General features: G+C 35.0%; 1 protein-coding gene across 6 annotated transcripts in view; it reads right to left on the reverse strand.

The window, feature by feature from the left end:
* Positions 1-16446, reverse strand: part of LOC113239657 — a 33244-nt gene that overhangs the window by 14473 nt on the left and 2325 nt on the right. For all 6 annotated transcript variants that reach the window (XM_026476725.1, XM_026476726.1, XM_026476729.1 and 3 more), the window contains exons 2-3: positions 2601-2703; positions 2336-2455 (exon numbers count right to left, since the gene is read on the reverse strand). In XM_026476725.1, coding sequence (XP_026332510.1) covers positions 2336-2455; positions 2601-2703 — 223 coding nt within the window. The remainder of the gene's footprint in view (positions 1-2335; positions 2456-2600; positions 2704-16446) is intronic.

Genomic DNA, 16446 nt, shown 5'->3' on the forward strand with positions numbered 1-16446 from the left:
ACAGTCGTTCAACGATAAAATAAACGTCCACTGATAGTCGTGTTATGGGAACAGGATATCGTTCTCGAATCGAAGGGCGTTTTACGAGCTATTCAGAACATTCAAGCTAAACGTTTGATTCGGATTCGGATACGATATCGTTATCCAACAGCGTTTGCGGAATTAGTCAGTGAAATAAATTGTAAGAAAAATGAAAATCCTTTTATATACATTTTTAAAACTTTAAAGGCCAATATTTTAATATAGGAATGCATTAGTCTTGCATTAAAATAAATTAATAAAATTGAACAAAATCCGGACCTTATTTTAAATATGTAATAAGAGATTTCCATATTACATTCTTACTTTGTAAACAATAGGACCTTCGGTAACTTTCACTCGATAACTGTGTCCTGAATAACATTTGTAGCCTTTGCCGGTCGAGAAGTTCGAGTAATCGTACGGGTGTGACGTCATTTCGATTCGGTTTCGAATACGACAGTTTGACGTTCGATTCGGGTGTTGTGAATAGAAATTAAAAGAAATCGTACGATATCAAATGATTCGGTCGACAACTGAGTAAGGTTCTGAATCGACCCCCAGGCCAGACGCGACAGTCGTCTAACGATAAATAAAACGTTCCCATTATGTCGTAAGACATAATGGGAACTTACTATTCAACTGTCATTGCAATTTTTTGGTGCTCTGCTCTTCAATGGCATGTCAATGACGTAGTCTACTAATTATTTGGCAAACATAAATATATTTAATTTGAACACTAACTCGCTGCTTAAACAAGATAAAAATTCAGATGATGTGCATAGTAATTTCCATGGTAGTTTTACTAAGGTCACATTGATCGTTAGTGATTGGATGAATGATATTCTATTGAGACTCAACTGCCATTGCAACTAGATTTTAGCAGAATACCAAATGTTGTCATAATTGCAATATCTCGATGGAGTGGTGGTTTTACAATTAAAAATAAGCAGAATTAGGGCAACGACTTCGCACAGCGCCAGACAATTACTTTACCTACCTTTTATTTTTGTCACTCAGGATGTTGGACATTTATCAATGTTATTGTCAACTTTATCATTTGACCCTGCATTGTGGTCACCCATATCACTTTATGTACAATCAACAGCATACTCAACACACGTTTACACTTGAATATAGTTCTTAGTACAATTAACGTAGTGTTGAGTTTATTTTTGACATGTAATATTGGCGTCCTGTGTACATGTACAAAATGAGGTGGGCTACAAAATTGATAATGAGAACTTTCTTATCGAAAACCAGTGGCGGTTACTGGTACATAGGAACAATAAGTATATTGAAATGATAATGGTAGTGTTTTTATAAGAGCTTTTGATGTTACAGTACCTAATTACTACGAGTGCAATATTTCGATAATAAAATGACCAAATTCTGAATAAAACAGAGTAAAATTAAAAAAATATATCCTTACAAAACAGTGTAGGTATATCGACAATTCAAAAGACACCATATGAAAGTTAACAACTCCTCGACACCAATTTAATGAACCCGAACGCGACGTTGCTATTGTAAGAAGTCGAGGAGTCGGGTAGTCTGCAGACAGTCCTGGTTGCAGCATCAGATCAAAGTTACCATATTATTATTGTAATGTCATCGGATTTTCATAGTATACCAAATTTCACATCATTCGGACTATATAAGGAAATAAAATAAATATCGTTTTTTTTTTAGCCGAAAAGCTATATTTTTGGGAACAAAAATACTTTTGGAATTATGTCATTTTATTACTGAGGGTGCGGTATTCGGTACCTACTTAATGTGTAACTCTTCAAATTTAGTTTAATTTAGTAAAATTAAGTTTAAATTAGTAATATTAAATAAAGTTAATTTAAGACCTTGTGCGTTTAAGAACAGTGTGCGACTTTGTATAATTATCTCTGACGAGTATGCTTGATAGCTATAGTTTGGACGGGACGGTTGGAAGCTTTCTAAATAGTGATTACGAAACGTCCCCTCTGATATATTTTATTTGTCAGACTTTAAATACTTTTGATACTTTATCAAAATTAACGCCAAAGGACAGTTTGAGATGATGAGTGACATTTCTCTTAACAGGGTACTGGCAGAATACCGCGGCATTTAAGCTGAGCCAGCGCTTTCTCACTGCCACGTTTTTCCAAAACTATTTAGTATAATTAGTTATATGAAAAATTGTATGTTCCTTTTGTTATTAAATTTGTTATTTTTAATAAATATAGTAATTATAGTGTTAGTTTTAATTGATCTAAAGTTTTTATCTATCTAAATAAGCAGCAGGCGGTAAGTCTTTTTCTCGGGACTTCAAAGTTTTACCTACCGTCATCATGGTCTTCAGGTTTATCGGGTTTCTTGCTTTCTGGCTCGAGCAGGCCATCGTCTATACCAGGAAACGGAGTATTATCTACAGGATCATCATCAAGGTCGTCTACTTCAGGGCCTGTGCGGGGAGCAACAAAATGTGTGAAAAAGCGTGGCATTTTTGTTTAAATTGTATATTATATACGAAATCTGTAAGCATTGCGACGAACAGTGGCAGCTTTTATTGTAAAATGATTTATATTATACTTAATTCTACACCTCACCTGCCAACGGTGGTTTTTGTTTCTTTTTATCAGGTTCAAGAAGTGGCTGTGTAGCCACCGTCTCTACATCGCTCTCACTATTGGTGTTTGGGTGGTTTGGGTGCTGAAATCCAAATAAATAATTATTTCGTACATTTACACAAAAACAACTTGCACTATAATATAGAAAAACAATTTCAAGATTGTACAACACAATTATAATTAAAATATGAGCTTCCAATCCCTGAACGTTTCTGTACGAGATATATTATTATATAGTTAAGGTATGTATGCGTGGATAGTGAAGATTGGATGTCTCAAAAAAGTACGTTTATTGGGACATTTCTGTCAAAAACATTTCTTTTAAATTACAAAATATTTATGATATGTTTAGAATTTGGTTTTAAATTACATAACATATTAAAAATATTTATGATATGTTTAGAATTTGGTTTTAAATTACATAACATATTACACAAAGTTGCATAGGTACGTCAACATACTTTAATCGTTAAGAATTTCGCAAACATTTTGATGTTGTCGTTGTGAGACTGCATAGTTCTTATATATAGTTGTAACGACTAAAAATCAAATATGTGAAATAGCCCACGCACTGTAACTAACTGGTAGGTCACACAGGATACTGATTACATTATGTCCGTAATACTTATGTTAATATCAATTTGCCAGGGTCGTTTACAATACGTCAACCACAAAATGTACGTTTGTGCTACTTAATCCTTAATTCCTAATGAAGTCCTTGAGGTCAATCTGACCGCAGGGAGTTAGGTAGTTCTAACACGGTCGTTACGGTTGAGGTTTGAGGATAAGGACCTAGGATCTTCATACTGCATTGAATCATTCAACGTGGCATTATGACACGTCTTTAATGCTAACGTCAGTAATATTAAAGTAAGTATTGAGAAAAAGACATGGGCGAATTTTTTTTAATATCCATTGAGGGGATGTACAAGTAGTGCGCCTGGTTGCAAACGACATGCCTACACTCGGCTTTTATTATTCAGCTTTAAATATCTGAGGGTCACTGCTACTGCACTCCAACTAACTGCCTCTGTGGCCAAACGGTTACCACGCCGGACTGCCACGCAGAGGTCCCAGGTTCGATTCCCGGGCCGAGATAAATTTTGTATGGCCTACATTTCTATGTGTCCATGGCACTCGAGACACAGGGTTTCCCTAGTGCGGGGTAATGTTGGGTGTGTGCGTTATTATTATTATTACTGTATCCTGAGATTCTAGTAGCACTAAATCTCCTTGTGAAAGAGTTCGTCAGGGAAGTACTGCCAACTTACCTATTTCTATCGCCAAGCAGTAATGTGAGCATTACTGCGATCCAGTTTTGAAGGGTAAGGGTACTAGTGAAATTTTCAACTTATGTCTCAGGGTGACGGGCTTAGTGGCAGTGCCCCTTAGATCTTTGCAATTTAAAGCTCTGAGCGGCACTGCAACTGTTATGAACAGGTGTTCCGCTTACCATAAACAATACTACTTGTTCATACATTACTGCTTGGTGACAGAAATACGCAAAGTGGCAGTACTTCCCTGGACAAACTCCTTCACAATAGAGCTCTACTGCTACGGAAACTAAATGTTACGAAAGATTCTCTAAAGTATCTTTTTTTGTGTTAGAGGAGGGTTTTAAGTACCGTTAGTGTCACACAATCACATCAATTCCTGGTTTCAAATTTATGGAATTCCCTGTACTATGATTTTAATGTAATGAATCTGAACTCGGTGGCATATTATTTGGCGATCCGTTTGCTCTTTTATTCAAATTCAAATGTTTTATTGCATACATGTTGTTAAATATAGGTCTTAAATTAGTACAATACAGTAACAAACATGAACCCTGTTACGGCACAGCAATGTAAATTTTTAAATACATTCTAAATATATCCAAAGTTGTATTTCCATTTATTATATTTCAGTTAAAATTAGATAAATTAAAAACTTGGAAATTATTACAAATAGTCAAAAGTACAATTAAGTAAAATTATTTTATCAAATTATATTATTTTAAATTAGCTAAATTAAAAATATAAAGATTATTACAAATTGTCAAAGGGTATTAAATTGTGTATGTGTATAATAGTTGATTTCAATTTTATTCTAAAATAGTTTATCTTCAAAATATTCTTGAATATTAATTTTTTTTTAGTTGCATAATATTGCTTAATAATGCCGTGTTCTATTTATTTTACTTGAGCGCCAATAATCTTGGAAAGCATGTTAGACGAAAATTCAAAAAGTTCATATTCCAAATAGATTCATATCAAATCATAAAGTAAAATAAAAAATATTTCGGAAATTCATTCAGGGGTTTGTAGGGGTTTGTACACTTATAATAGGATTATTATTACAAATAATTATTCTTAAAGCTTTCGTGGTTATTCACTAAATGGATTATAGAGGATTCTAATTACAAGATCAGTCAACCCGTGACCATGGAGCGTGTAACCGTTCCGAAATATCTGGAAAATAAAAGAACTCATACCGTGGTAAGAAACCTGTAATTAGTAATAATCATTTAAATAACTATTCTCTTTTTTGATACATTATAATGTGCATTCGGGTCCAATGCGCATGGAAAGAACCTTGGACCGTGAACAATGACACTCAGGAAGCTGTTACGCTGCCACTAATTCTGAGCCTCAAGGAAGCCGCTCTTTCAATCAAAGAAAAAAGATTTTGAATTTAATTCAACAAACTACAGCCTTATTGAAGCTTGGTTAGTTTTTGTTCGCTATTTTGTCAGTATGTTTTGCTCAATATTCATTATTATTATTATTATGTATGGATATGTATTTTAGACTCTTACCTCTCCCATGGAATAAAAGATGATTTGGAATTTTTAAATAGGAGAACCGGTATTTCCCGGTCATGAACAATAGGTGTCATATCGTGCAAGATCGCTTTCTGCATTTATGCTGAAAGCGATCTTCAAAGCGAAATTCAAAGCCTCAGCTGCTAGCGACGCTGACTGGAATTAACCCGTTTGCTGACAAAACAATTTTGGGATTGCATTGGAGGCCACATCCAACATGTCAGTGATTTTGTGCGCTAAATCGAGATACTTCCAAAGTTTCTCGGTTACGGCTTTCACGAGACCCTCGTCACGTGGGATGGTAATGAAAATGAAATACCCTCGACTGCGATCGATCTCATACCACAATATCAGGGTTATTCCCAAGAATAGTCCTGTCTGTGCTAATCTGTGATAATGGATTTTACTCCTTATGCCTTATTATATATTATGCTTAGCGCCTATAGTGCTAAAGATTGTATTGGAGAAATTTTTAGGTCATTCAACAACCACAGTTCTTGATGGCATTATCGTAAACGTCATGTCCTCACTCCGTGTTAAGAACAGGTTTTTCCCTTTAATAAAACGCTGAATCATATTGTAAATGAAATTTAGTGAACATAATAATATGTTCACCTTAGTGGTTAACTTGTACGTCATTAATGAGTACTAACTTCTTAAAAGAACGATTTTAGTGAAACTTTTTGCACATATTTTCCTGTGAGATACGTTTAGCAGTTATTAGTTTATGGACCGACTTCGCACGCACCAGGTTTCAGCTTTTCAATCAATCATCAAAGAATCGATTCCCTAACAAAATTTCAAAATGTTTCTGTTTTTGGTTTACAGTATTGGTTTCTATTCAATTTTAGTAACATCTATACTTTGCTTCAGCGCGATAGTACGCAAGAGAACTGCCTCCCTGACGCGTCGCGTGCGTGACGGTTCCAACAGACTCGTACGGTTAATTTGGGAGTTTTGGAGGGAGATTTGGGAGAGACCCTGCTTGCGACACGTGGAACCAAGTTTATAATATAATGCAAGCAATTTATATTATAGCAATTTACAATATAATGTAAATGTACAATTGAATTTGTACTATTGTAATTAGTAATAATTACAATTGTACCATTGTACAAATGTAGAATAGCCGGCAGCTACCTTGCCCAACGAATTAGCATAGTCATACAAAGGGAGAACGCTGCCAGCATCTTGGGCACCGTGGCGCGGGGCCCCAATTTTATTCATGTAATTGTTTCCTAGGTTTACTTTCTAGTATTTAGGTTTTATTGTAAGTTACCTGTATATTTCAATTTATTGTCTAATAAAAATGTTGACTTTATTTTGTAATTTGGTGTGGTTGACAATTTTCTTTACTTTATTGAATGTTATGATAATTTTCATTACTAACATAGGTTACAAGTATATTTTTTGTAACTAACATCTATGGACATATTCTGAAACAAACAATTTGAAGTTAATTGAATTACACATACTGTACAAAGGTGCAATCCCTAGTTGAGCTTAGGGTTTCATTAATAACTTTTGTTATCGATCTTGTACCATGTACCCTGTGAAATTTCGAAGTTTTGGTATAATAAAGTCGCATGAGATCATACGACAAAATGCTTGAAAACAAATTATATAGATATGTACCTATCTCTCCTCAAGTTATCGACTAATTGCTTTTGAAGAATCTTTAAAGCAAGGCTAGGATACGAATGATGCAATCCTCGTCTAGAATTTCTTGTCGTTGTTACATTACTTGCCGAACAAATGTGCGATCTTAATATATAATTTTAGAGCCTATCTGATTTGTTTAAATATGAAGAGTAACCAATGGACCGTGACGTTCCGGTTAAGTCAGAAGAGGCCATACCAATCGTTTGTTTTTTGACTGACCCAGTAAAACAACTGGTCGTTTACTCACGTTGTCCGTCCGATATTCGCCCGAAACAATTACTGTCAAATGAGTAATACACGACCAAATTATAAAAGACAATGTCAAGTACAAAGCTTCATTCACAACACGTGTCTTTTCATTTTATTGAGTATTATTTCTTTCACAGTAGGTAATTGTTTCGGATGGAAGACGAAGAATGAGAGTACAGGGCCAGACTTATGATGTAGTTTGTCTATATTGGCAATTAAGCGTCTAATTTTAATTTAAGAATAGTTCATTCCAAAATACAATTTAACATAGATTTAGTCTTTTTTTGCATAAAAAAACAATACAGAAATGAACAAAGACAAATAGTATACAAGAAAATGGGTTTTATTGAGATAAAACATTATGATAAATATAATTTTATCTTCAAGACTTGTAGATGTTACACAAATTCGTAACATAAAAAAAACAGATGAAACAGTATTTCTTCTATTATAATATCCAGGTTAAACTGATTGTGTAATTTAATTGACACAAATGAGCGTCATTTGCGTTGTTCCTTGACCTTGAAACCTAGTCCTGAATCCTACTTACTTGGTACTACTTGTCATAATAATTACCAGTACTAAAGAACAACTCAGAAAACTGTGGTGTAACTGCTTAATTGCAACCTTTTTCAGATAAAAACACAAACAATACAGGTTGGGGACTTCAGATGTCTTCGGATCTGCACCTACTCCGAGATAAGAGATAACAAATAGTAAATAAAACTGCACGTAAGATACATGCATTCTATTTTTAAGACCTAGAAGGCCATAAATAATCAAAATCAATTCTGCTTCAGTTTTCGAATGTCTCGTTACAAAAGGCCGAAAGGAGATTGTTTTAGTAACATTAGAAATATAATCGATTTTCATTTTGTGTTTTATCAAATTTTTTTTTATAATAATTAACAAAAGCTTGGTATTTATTATTGTCAAATGTAATTTTAACAAAGTGTTTATTTATTTTAGAATTTACTTAATAAGAATTTAACTTATCTCATAATGTTAATTTTATTTTTACGTAGGTATTTGTTTACGAAAAAAATCACAACTTTTGAATTTTATGACGTTTATTTATTCCAGTCACTTCCGTACTCTGGTCCAGAGTACGGAAGTGACTGGAACTCTGGAAGATTATGAAATGTGGAACAACCGATTCTTGGCATACGTAGGAGGTAACGAACTCACAGTGACCGGCAATATGGATTTCATACATTTTTTTTTTTCATAATATTAAGTGACGGGACGAACAAGTCGTGCGCCTGATGATAAGCTAAGCTGCACGCCTGTCCATACCCGTTGCAGTGCCACTCAGAGCTTAAAATCGCCAAGATCTGAGGGGCAGTCCCCGTCACCCAGAGACATAAGTCGATTATGGCTTTGGGGGAGACCGGAAAAAGGAAATATATAGTTTCTACATTATTAACCGACTTCAAAAAAGGAGGAGTTTCTCAATTCAACTATATGTTACGTGATTACTCCGGCTTTCGTGAACCGATTTTGGTGATGACCTTTTTTTCTTGGAAAGAGTTAGTATTGGTGCCATTTAAATTTGAATAAAATATTCCACCTCCAAGGGTGATACACTGTGGTCTTAATCCGGTTACGCGCACTTTCAGGTAACCGATTTCAATAAAACTTGGCAAATAGATGTAATTCCATCCATCCAACTTTTGACGTAGGTTTTTTTCATAAAACAGTTATAATTATACTAATACTTAGAGGATGGAAAAGAATAGTCTAAGTACTAATACAATAACCTTCCTCAGTCATTACGATTATGCCTCAGCCTTACCATTTTCGAAAATATTCTACTGCCGTACCTAATATGTGAAATTTGGAATGCATAAAGCGAAAGCTATCATAGTAAATAAACTATGAAAGCAAATAACTATGATTACGGAAGTAAACTTAAGGCGATTTTTAAATGGAACTGTACGGAACTAAAAACTAGACTGCGGCTCATTTTCTTGCAAAAATACGATGTTTATCAAATAATTAGTTAGTGTTATATTTAAATAGGTGTTATGAACAATAGTGGAATATAAATATATGCTCTTTACGCAGCCATCGTTCTTTTTCGCACAATGCTGTCGTGTAGAGCACAACTATCGTAAACATTTTTGAGTATTTTCATTATTTACTACAAGTAAACGGTTATAATTTTTACAATTTCCAAATGCGACATAAAGTGTCACATTTAATAGATTTTTTTTTAAATGTCGATTTAGTTATGCACCAGGGTTAATTTTCTGTTCAACGGCACAATCATTATTGCTGCTTCTGTAGAACCACTCAGATGATAGAAAAATTGATGACGACAAATCAATGCCTTATTTTCTGAAACTCGTATCTTATAAAGAGCGATTATTCAGGAGATGCCATAACTTTCTATTTATTTTAAATTTCTTATCAAGGGTGTTAATTTTTGATGCATTACTTTAAGAAAAGGTTGAAGCTATTGTGTAAATTTGAAGGAAATGTGACGTGAAACCAGTACGCTTTGTATATGCAATCTATTTTTTGCATTTCAGTAACTTTGTGCTTTAAGATACGAGTTTGAGAAATTATAAAGTATAACGAACGATGCTATTTGGTTGAAGTGACCCTACTGTATTAGAGCTATCTCTTCTGAGCGTGCAGACATAGGTAAATAGTCTGACGGCTATTGTATTCATTATTATTTAATACAAAAATAAGGAAACATCATAGTAACTAGGTTAGGTTTACCTACTGTGGGTTTAAGGATCACAATCATTTGTCCTTTTATTGCTTACAGCTCCTAAAAAACTACCAATTATAATAGTTGTTTCGAACTCGAATACTTGAAATTCTGCCATTTTGTAGTTATTTTTATCAGTCTGTTATTGTGCCATAATATGTTGTGCCAAAATTTTCCTACAAATTTTCTTCGAATTTAATAGTTTTCTTTAGAAAAGATATTATATACATTGTGTCAGATTGAACGTGCTCTGTCAGGAGCATCAAAAACATTTTTCCGGAATTAAAAATTATATTTTTAATAATGTTGTTTGAGTACTTACACCTAGTAGTTGATCGAGATAAATTCTTGTGTGTATGACTGGCTGGCTTTTTATATTTGTACAAATATGGTTTATTTTAAAGTAATAAAAAAAAACAAAATAAATTCTTGTTTAGGCATATAATTTATTTGAATTGTTAATTTTCATTTTGCATGACATTTTAACTAATTGCAAGATGAGATTTAGAAAATATTTTGACGATGTCAAATGCAAGTTGTTTACCTATAAAAAATATTTTTACAATTTAAGTCAAAATTTACAGGCAAAGTGCTAGAAAGCTTTTGCTTAAAATAGTTTTTAATTCCACCCCGTAATTAAAAAGATTCAAACTAATTGGGACAGATTTCTTTTATCTAAACTACAATCCTAGAACTCATACTACATAACGAATAAACAAAAAACGAAATGTTTTACTACATTGAATAATACGATTAATGCCATCAAAAATGTAATAAAACAGTATTATTGAATCGATTTAAAAAAACCAAACAGAATGAATATATACTCTGTTATACCTACATAATTTTAACAAGCATTTGAAAAAAGCACGTCAATTATGGTCGTCCAAGTCTATCTTAGATTTAGGTTACAATTTTGTGTGCTTTAGATTTATACAAATACATGCTTCAGTTTAATGTTATTTTGGCGCCATCTAGCCTTATTCGGTAGATGTGTTTACATTTCGAGGGTTTTCTAGAATACTCAAAATCGCCAAATTCTTCAGGAAGATGTTTTAAAAAATTAACAGAGGCGTATTTGACACGCCAAGCCGGCGAATCGTACGGGTCCAAAATTGTGATGTGACTATTTTAACCAATGGCCAGTTCGATGTCTTATTCATAATAAATTTTTCCACATTCTGAATACATTTTGTTTTTAGCCAATATTCTTGAGAAGCAGCGATTTGTCCTCGTAGAATAAAAAATGATGCTCAAGGAAAATCACAGGTTATGAGATAGTTTCAACTGCTTCAACCTGTGCTTTATTTGATTTATATACACAAATTGTGGACAGGAGTCCATTTATGCACATATTTTATAATTTAAGAGAGAGAAGTATCTTTATTTTTATAATATCACGTGACGCGACGGAAAATTCGTGCGCCTGACGGTAAGTTACACGCCTGTTCATAGCAGTTGCAGTGCCACCCAGAGCTTTAAATCGCAAAGATCTGAGAGGCATTGCAACTACGTCCGTCACCCTGAGACAGAAGTTGACAAGACCCATGTGCCTGTAATTTCACCTCTTCTGGTCATTGACTTTGTTGGTAGGTCAATGACTGAAATAATTGGAATCTAACAATACGTTTTTTTTCTTGTGTTATTAGTTTGCCGCAATGGTAAACAATAAGATAATATAAATAATATAATGATAGGCACTTTAGGCAACATTCGTGTGTAATTAATTATTTTTAGATTACAATTGTTTACAATTTGGCAATGTTGTCATAGATAAAGATTACGTTACTAAAAAAATCCAAAATTATAGTTGATGTGAAAAATAATCTTGGATATACACATATTTTACAAACTATGATATCCAATCGTCTTTTGATTTCGATTTCACGTCCCAGTATACGTATGACGTGGCCAGAGATTCACATAATTCACCCCTTTTTTAGGGTTCCTCTAATTAAGTTCATGAGTATATTAATTTTGATTTTGTACGTTATGTTTTTGGTTTGTGGACGTGACAAATCACGTTCCTTAAAACTCCCATAGATAGATAAAAATTTTTTTTTTTTAATTGCGGCACTTTATTATTGAGGGTGTGACAAGGTTTGTTCAGGGAAGTAGTTTTAATGTAATACTATTGCAAAAGAAACTTGTTACCCCTGGTTTAGTCTATCGAAGTGCATGTGAATGAATGTATAACATACCTTCAATATTTGTAAGCTTAATGTTTGGTCGGGCACAATAAAATTAACTTACTTTTTTTGAACATGTCAGCTTCTATACAACCTATATTTTCTTTAATAAATTAATTATGAATTACCAGACTATTTGAAAATTCAATGCAAAGATCTATAACAGACACAGAAAAAAATCGTCTACTTGGTAACTCGACCTGTAGCTTAGTTGGTAAAGCAATGGGGACGGTATCTCGTGGTCGCAGGTTCGAGTTCTGTCGGGGCGAAGGATTTTTTCTTTGTGTTCGATCTTTGTGTTTAATAATTATAACAAACTAGTGGAATAGTTTCACAAAAAATAAAACAAATCAATGGTACATATTGTTCATTATAGTATACTTTTCATGCATGTTTCAATACACGGGGTTTGTAACTGAACCGTTTCTTTATTATTATTACACTCATAAATCTGCTAAATGGATTCCACTATAGATAGTAGCATGAAAAATTAATGAGTAAGATACCTTTGGATATTATTGTTTTTGTAATGATGTCACGGACCAATACGGTCCAGTCTTGTGGGGATACGGGGATTTTTTATTTAATTGTTGTTCATTTTTTAGACAGTAATATTGATTTTAATGAATATTATGCTGTTTTACGCATAACATGCATTTATTTTTTGTGAAATTATTCCACTAGGTTGCTATAAATGAAAAAACAAATCGGTAAAATAAAAAAACAGATTTGTTACGAACGCACAGACAAATTCGTAAGGTCTATTAACGCGAAAATTACATCTTGGGTAATTGTATTAATCAGTCCACTTCCTAAATTACAATTATCGCACATAAAATACTGTACACTGCTGTTTGCTTACCTCTGGCCTTGTAGGATCAGTAGCTTAGTCATTGACAGCCTACTCAATATTGGGCGTCCATAAATGTGGATTGACCGCCACGTAAACATCGTTAACAATAAATAAATAAAGGAATCTTCATTTGATTTTATAAAAGTATAATTAATCAGACGTTTGGTTGAGATTTAAGAAGAATCCTGTCTCTGGATTAAAAACTTTTGGGACGCAATTTAAATGTTATTTCGTGCACATTACAACGGCTTTATCAAATACAGTTCAATACCCCAGCCCACGCGGTTGACTCAACTGTTTAGCATATTGTATGGAAGTCATACACAAAAACTGTACTGACGAATCTATTCTATTTGGATGGCCTTGTGGATATACCTTGTACAGTACGTCACTGTCGCATTATTATGGGTAAGAAACTAGCATTTATTTTATGCTAAAAATGTTGCGCAAATAAGTGACATAATTCAAATTCTAAGGATGCAGGAATCCAATAACATAATAGCTATATTTGTCCAAGGTACTGTAATAACCTACTGCAAATATAATACAAAGAAACGGGCATTATGGAAGTAACCACGTGTGCGCAAGTGACAAATTTTAGTTATTGTATTACGTAACTTTTTTTATGAAACTTAATATATTAAGTAGTACGAGCAAAAATAAACTGATTGTTCTTGGGGGCCGTCTTCACAGTCACTTTATGTGTAACCCTCTTTTGTAATGATAAAGTTTAAAACTATAGTGAAACAAAAACTTAACACTAAAGGTTATTTACAGCTTCTAGTATCTCCGGTATCCATGGTCGTGATCCGTTTAGCTTTTGCGGGTTGTTTCGATTTGAAATAAATATTGTAAATAATAAATGTGTACAAATGTTTATTTACAAAGAGCAACCCCTAGAGCGTCTTACTTATTCTTCTCAGGAGAATTTGCCTAGAGCATTTGCGCACTACGTCCAATTCTTATTAGTTCCGAATTCGAGAAATAATTTACTACCAAGTTAGCATTAATTTTCATTAATCGCAATATCTGCAGATGCATAGACTTATTTCTTTAATTTACCTACGCCTTGTCCAAATGTCCAGTTTATAAATATTAAATGAACCATTTAACATTTGAAAAAGATTTTTGTTTCCAGTAATACTTATAGTTTAAAATTAATAAGAACTTGTATGTACTCTATTTAACACTTCTAATTGTTGCTCAAAAACGATATCTACGGCTTAAAATAAGTCTACGACTTGTCTTTAACTTTGTGTTGACTCACAAGCTATAGTTAACTGTGAAAAAACTGGATACGTTTTCCGAAACACAGGTCTCAGAACAGGTTTTGATCGCAAATTTGACCAAAGGTAAGATTTTTTGTTTACTTGCAAAATTTCATATCTGTCATGGTTTCAAGTTACAAGAAAAAGAGTAAAATGGAAGTGGTCTACTTACTAATAAATACTAGCGTAATTCTAGGCCTGTGCTTATAAAATGCGACCCCTACTACGTCTTATGACATATTCACACTAGATATGAGCGCCGATAATAGACCAACCGGCGGCGGCGGCGTTTCGGCGGCGCGAGCGCGACCCTAAAACGAATGTTTATAATGATGTTTGTTTTTACAAAAAACGTCATACAAATACTTTTTCAAAGGACAAAATAAAATAACGTATTTTCTATAGTAATCAAATTTTTATCAGTTCGATCAGACGCTCCGATCGTAAGCACGCGCACGCTTCCGTATTGTATATGCGTAGTGAAAATGGCGACGCCAAAAGTTGACAAATTAATTTTTTTACATTTGTCGCCCATCTATGCCACACCTCTGCGAGGCCAGACGGCACGCTGACCTATACTGCAGAAGACAAGGCAAATCTTTTTGCCTCACTCTTTGCAAAGAGTTCGCGTCTGGATCTCATCTTACCTCAGACTGGCTGCACTATGGCGCCGATTCGCATACCCAAAACGAGGTACTTAGAACTCTACGGAATCTAGACGCGAATAAAGCTAGCGGGCCAGATGGAATTCCAGCACTAGTCCTACGTAACTGTGCGCCTGAATTGTCTCCTGTTCTCACACACATACGCCTGTACCGCCTTTCACTTGAGACTGGTGGGTACCCAGGCCGTGGAAGCTTGCAAACCTGTAACCTGTGCCGAAAACGGGAAGCAGAGCTGACTCTGTCAACTATAGACCTATCCCAGTCACTTCCATAGTCTGCAAGACTGTGGAACGTGTACTCAACAACCGTCTCCTGTCGTACCTTGAAGACAACGACCTCCTAAGTGATCGCCAGTACGGATTCCGACGAGGGCGATCTACTGGGGATCTTCTTGTGTATGTCTGTCACATATGGAGCGAGGCTATAGAAAAGAAAGGTGAAGCACTTGCAGTTTCTTTGGATGTTTTTAAAACATTTGACGGGGTCTGGCACGTAAGCCTTTTAAGTAAGCTTCCCTCTTATGGGCTTCCCACTGATATTTGCAATTGGATCTCGGATTTCTTGAGCGAACGTTGGATTCGAGTCGGCTACTCTTCCGAACATATGGCGATAGATTCCTCAGGGTTCCGTACTGTCTGCAAATCCAGGCTTGTCGAGAGTCCAGTTTCTGATTGGAGCGACGGCAATCTTGTCAAATTTAACGCTACCAAAACGCAGGCGTGTCTATTCTCCACAAAACGGAGTCCCTTTGAGCTGACTCCGACTTTTCGTGATATATCCATACCAATAGGCGACTGTCTCCAGCTACTTGGAATGGATCTGTCGTCAAATTTGTACATCGGCAGATACATTGAATCAATAGCCAAACATGCAGCAAGGAAGCTTGGGATCCTTTCCAGGGTGAAACGTTACTTCACATCGGGACAAGCTCCCATATCTTTCTACGTTAGTTTTGATTATAGTGACCCTCCCTACCTACCCTTAAGGTATACGAGAAGGGCACTATTACCTGTGCGCGCACAGGAACCTTATAAGTTCAGGTTCTGACCCCAGATCAGCCAGTGTACAGGGTTATCACAGATCTCTGTCACTTGACTTTATCCGGTTCTTCGAGTGGCTAGTGCCTCGTGTGACCCGCCCCGGGTGCACGTACGGTACCCTCCCTATTTTCCAGATAGGTATCGGAGCTGTAGGCACGCTCACTTCTCGTTGCGCATTGCACAACTAGCGGTTGCCAACCGCTAAGCCGTCGACTCTGAGTCAACTACCAAATCTCCTCATTGGTGGCGAAGCTGTAAGGCATGCTCACTTCCCGACGCCGAAAAATGACGTCTCTCCAGTTCCCAATAACCTAAGCGGCTGTAGGGACCGGAGGATATCTAGGTTATCCTCTACTAGCTCTCCGGGCTAGTGC

The sequence above is a fragment of the Hyposmocoma kahamanoa genome, unplaced genomic scaffold, assembly GCF_003589595.1.
Source record: "Hyposmocoma kahamanoa isolate Upper Pololo Valley unplaced genomic scaffold, ASM358959v1 114, whole genome shotgun sequence".
NCBI classification, from domain to species: domain Eukaryota; kingdom Metazoa; phylum Arthropoda; class Insecta; order Lepidoptera; family Cosmopterigidae; genus Hyposmocoma; species Hyposmocoma kahamanoa.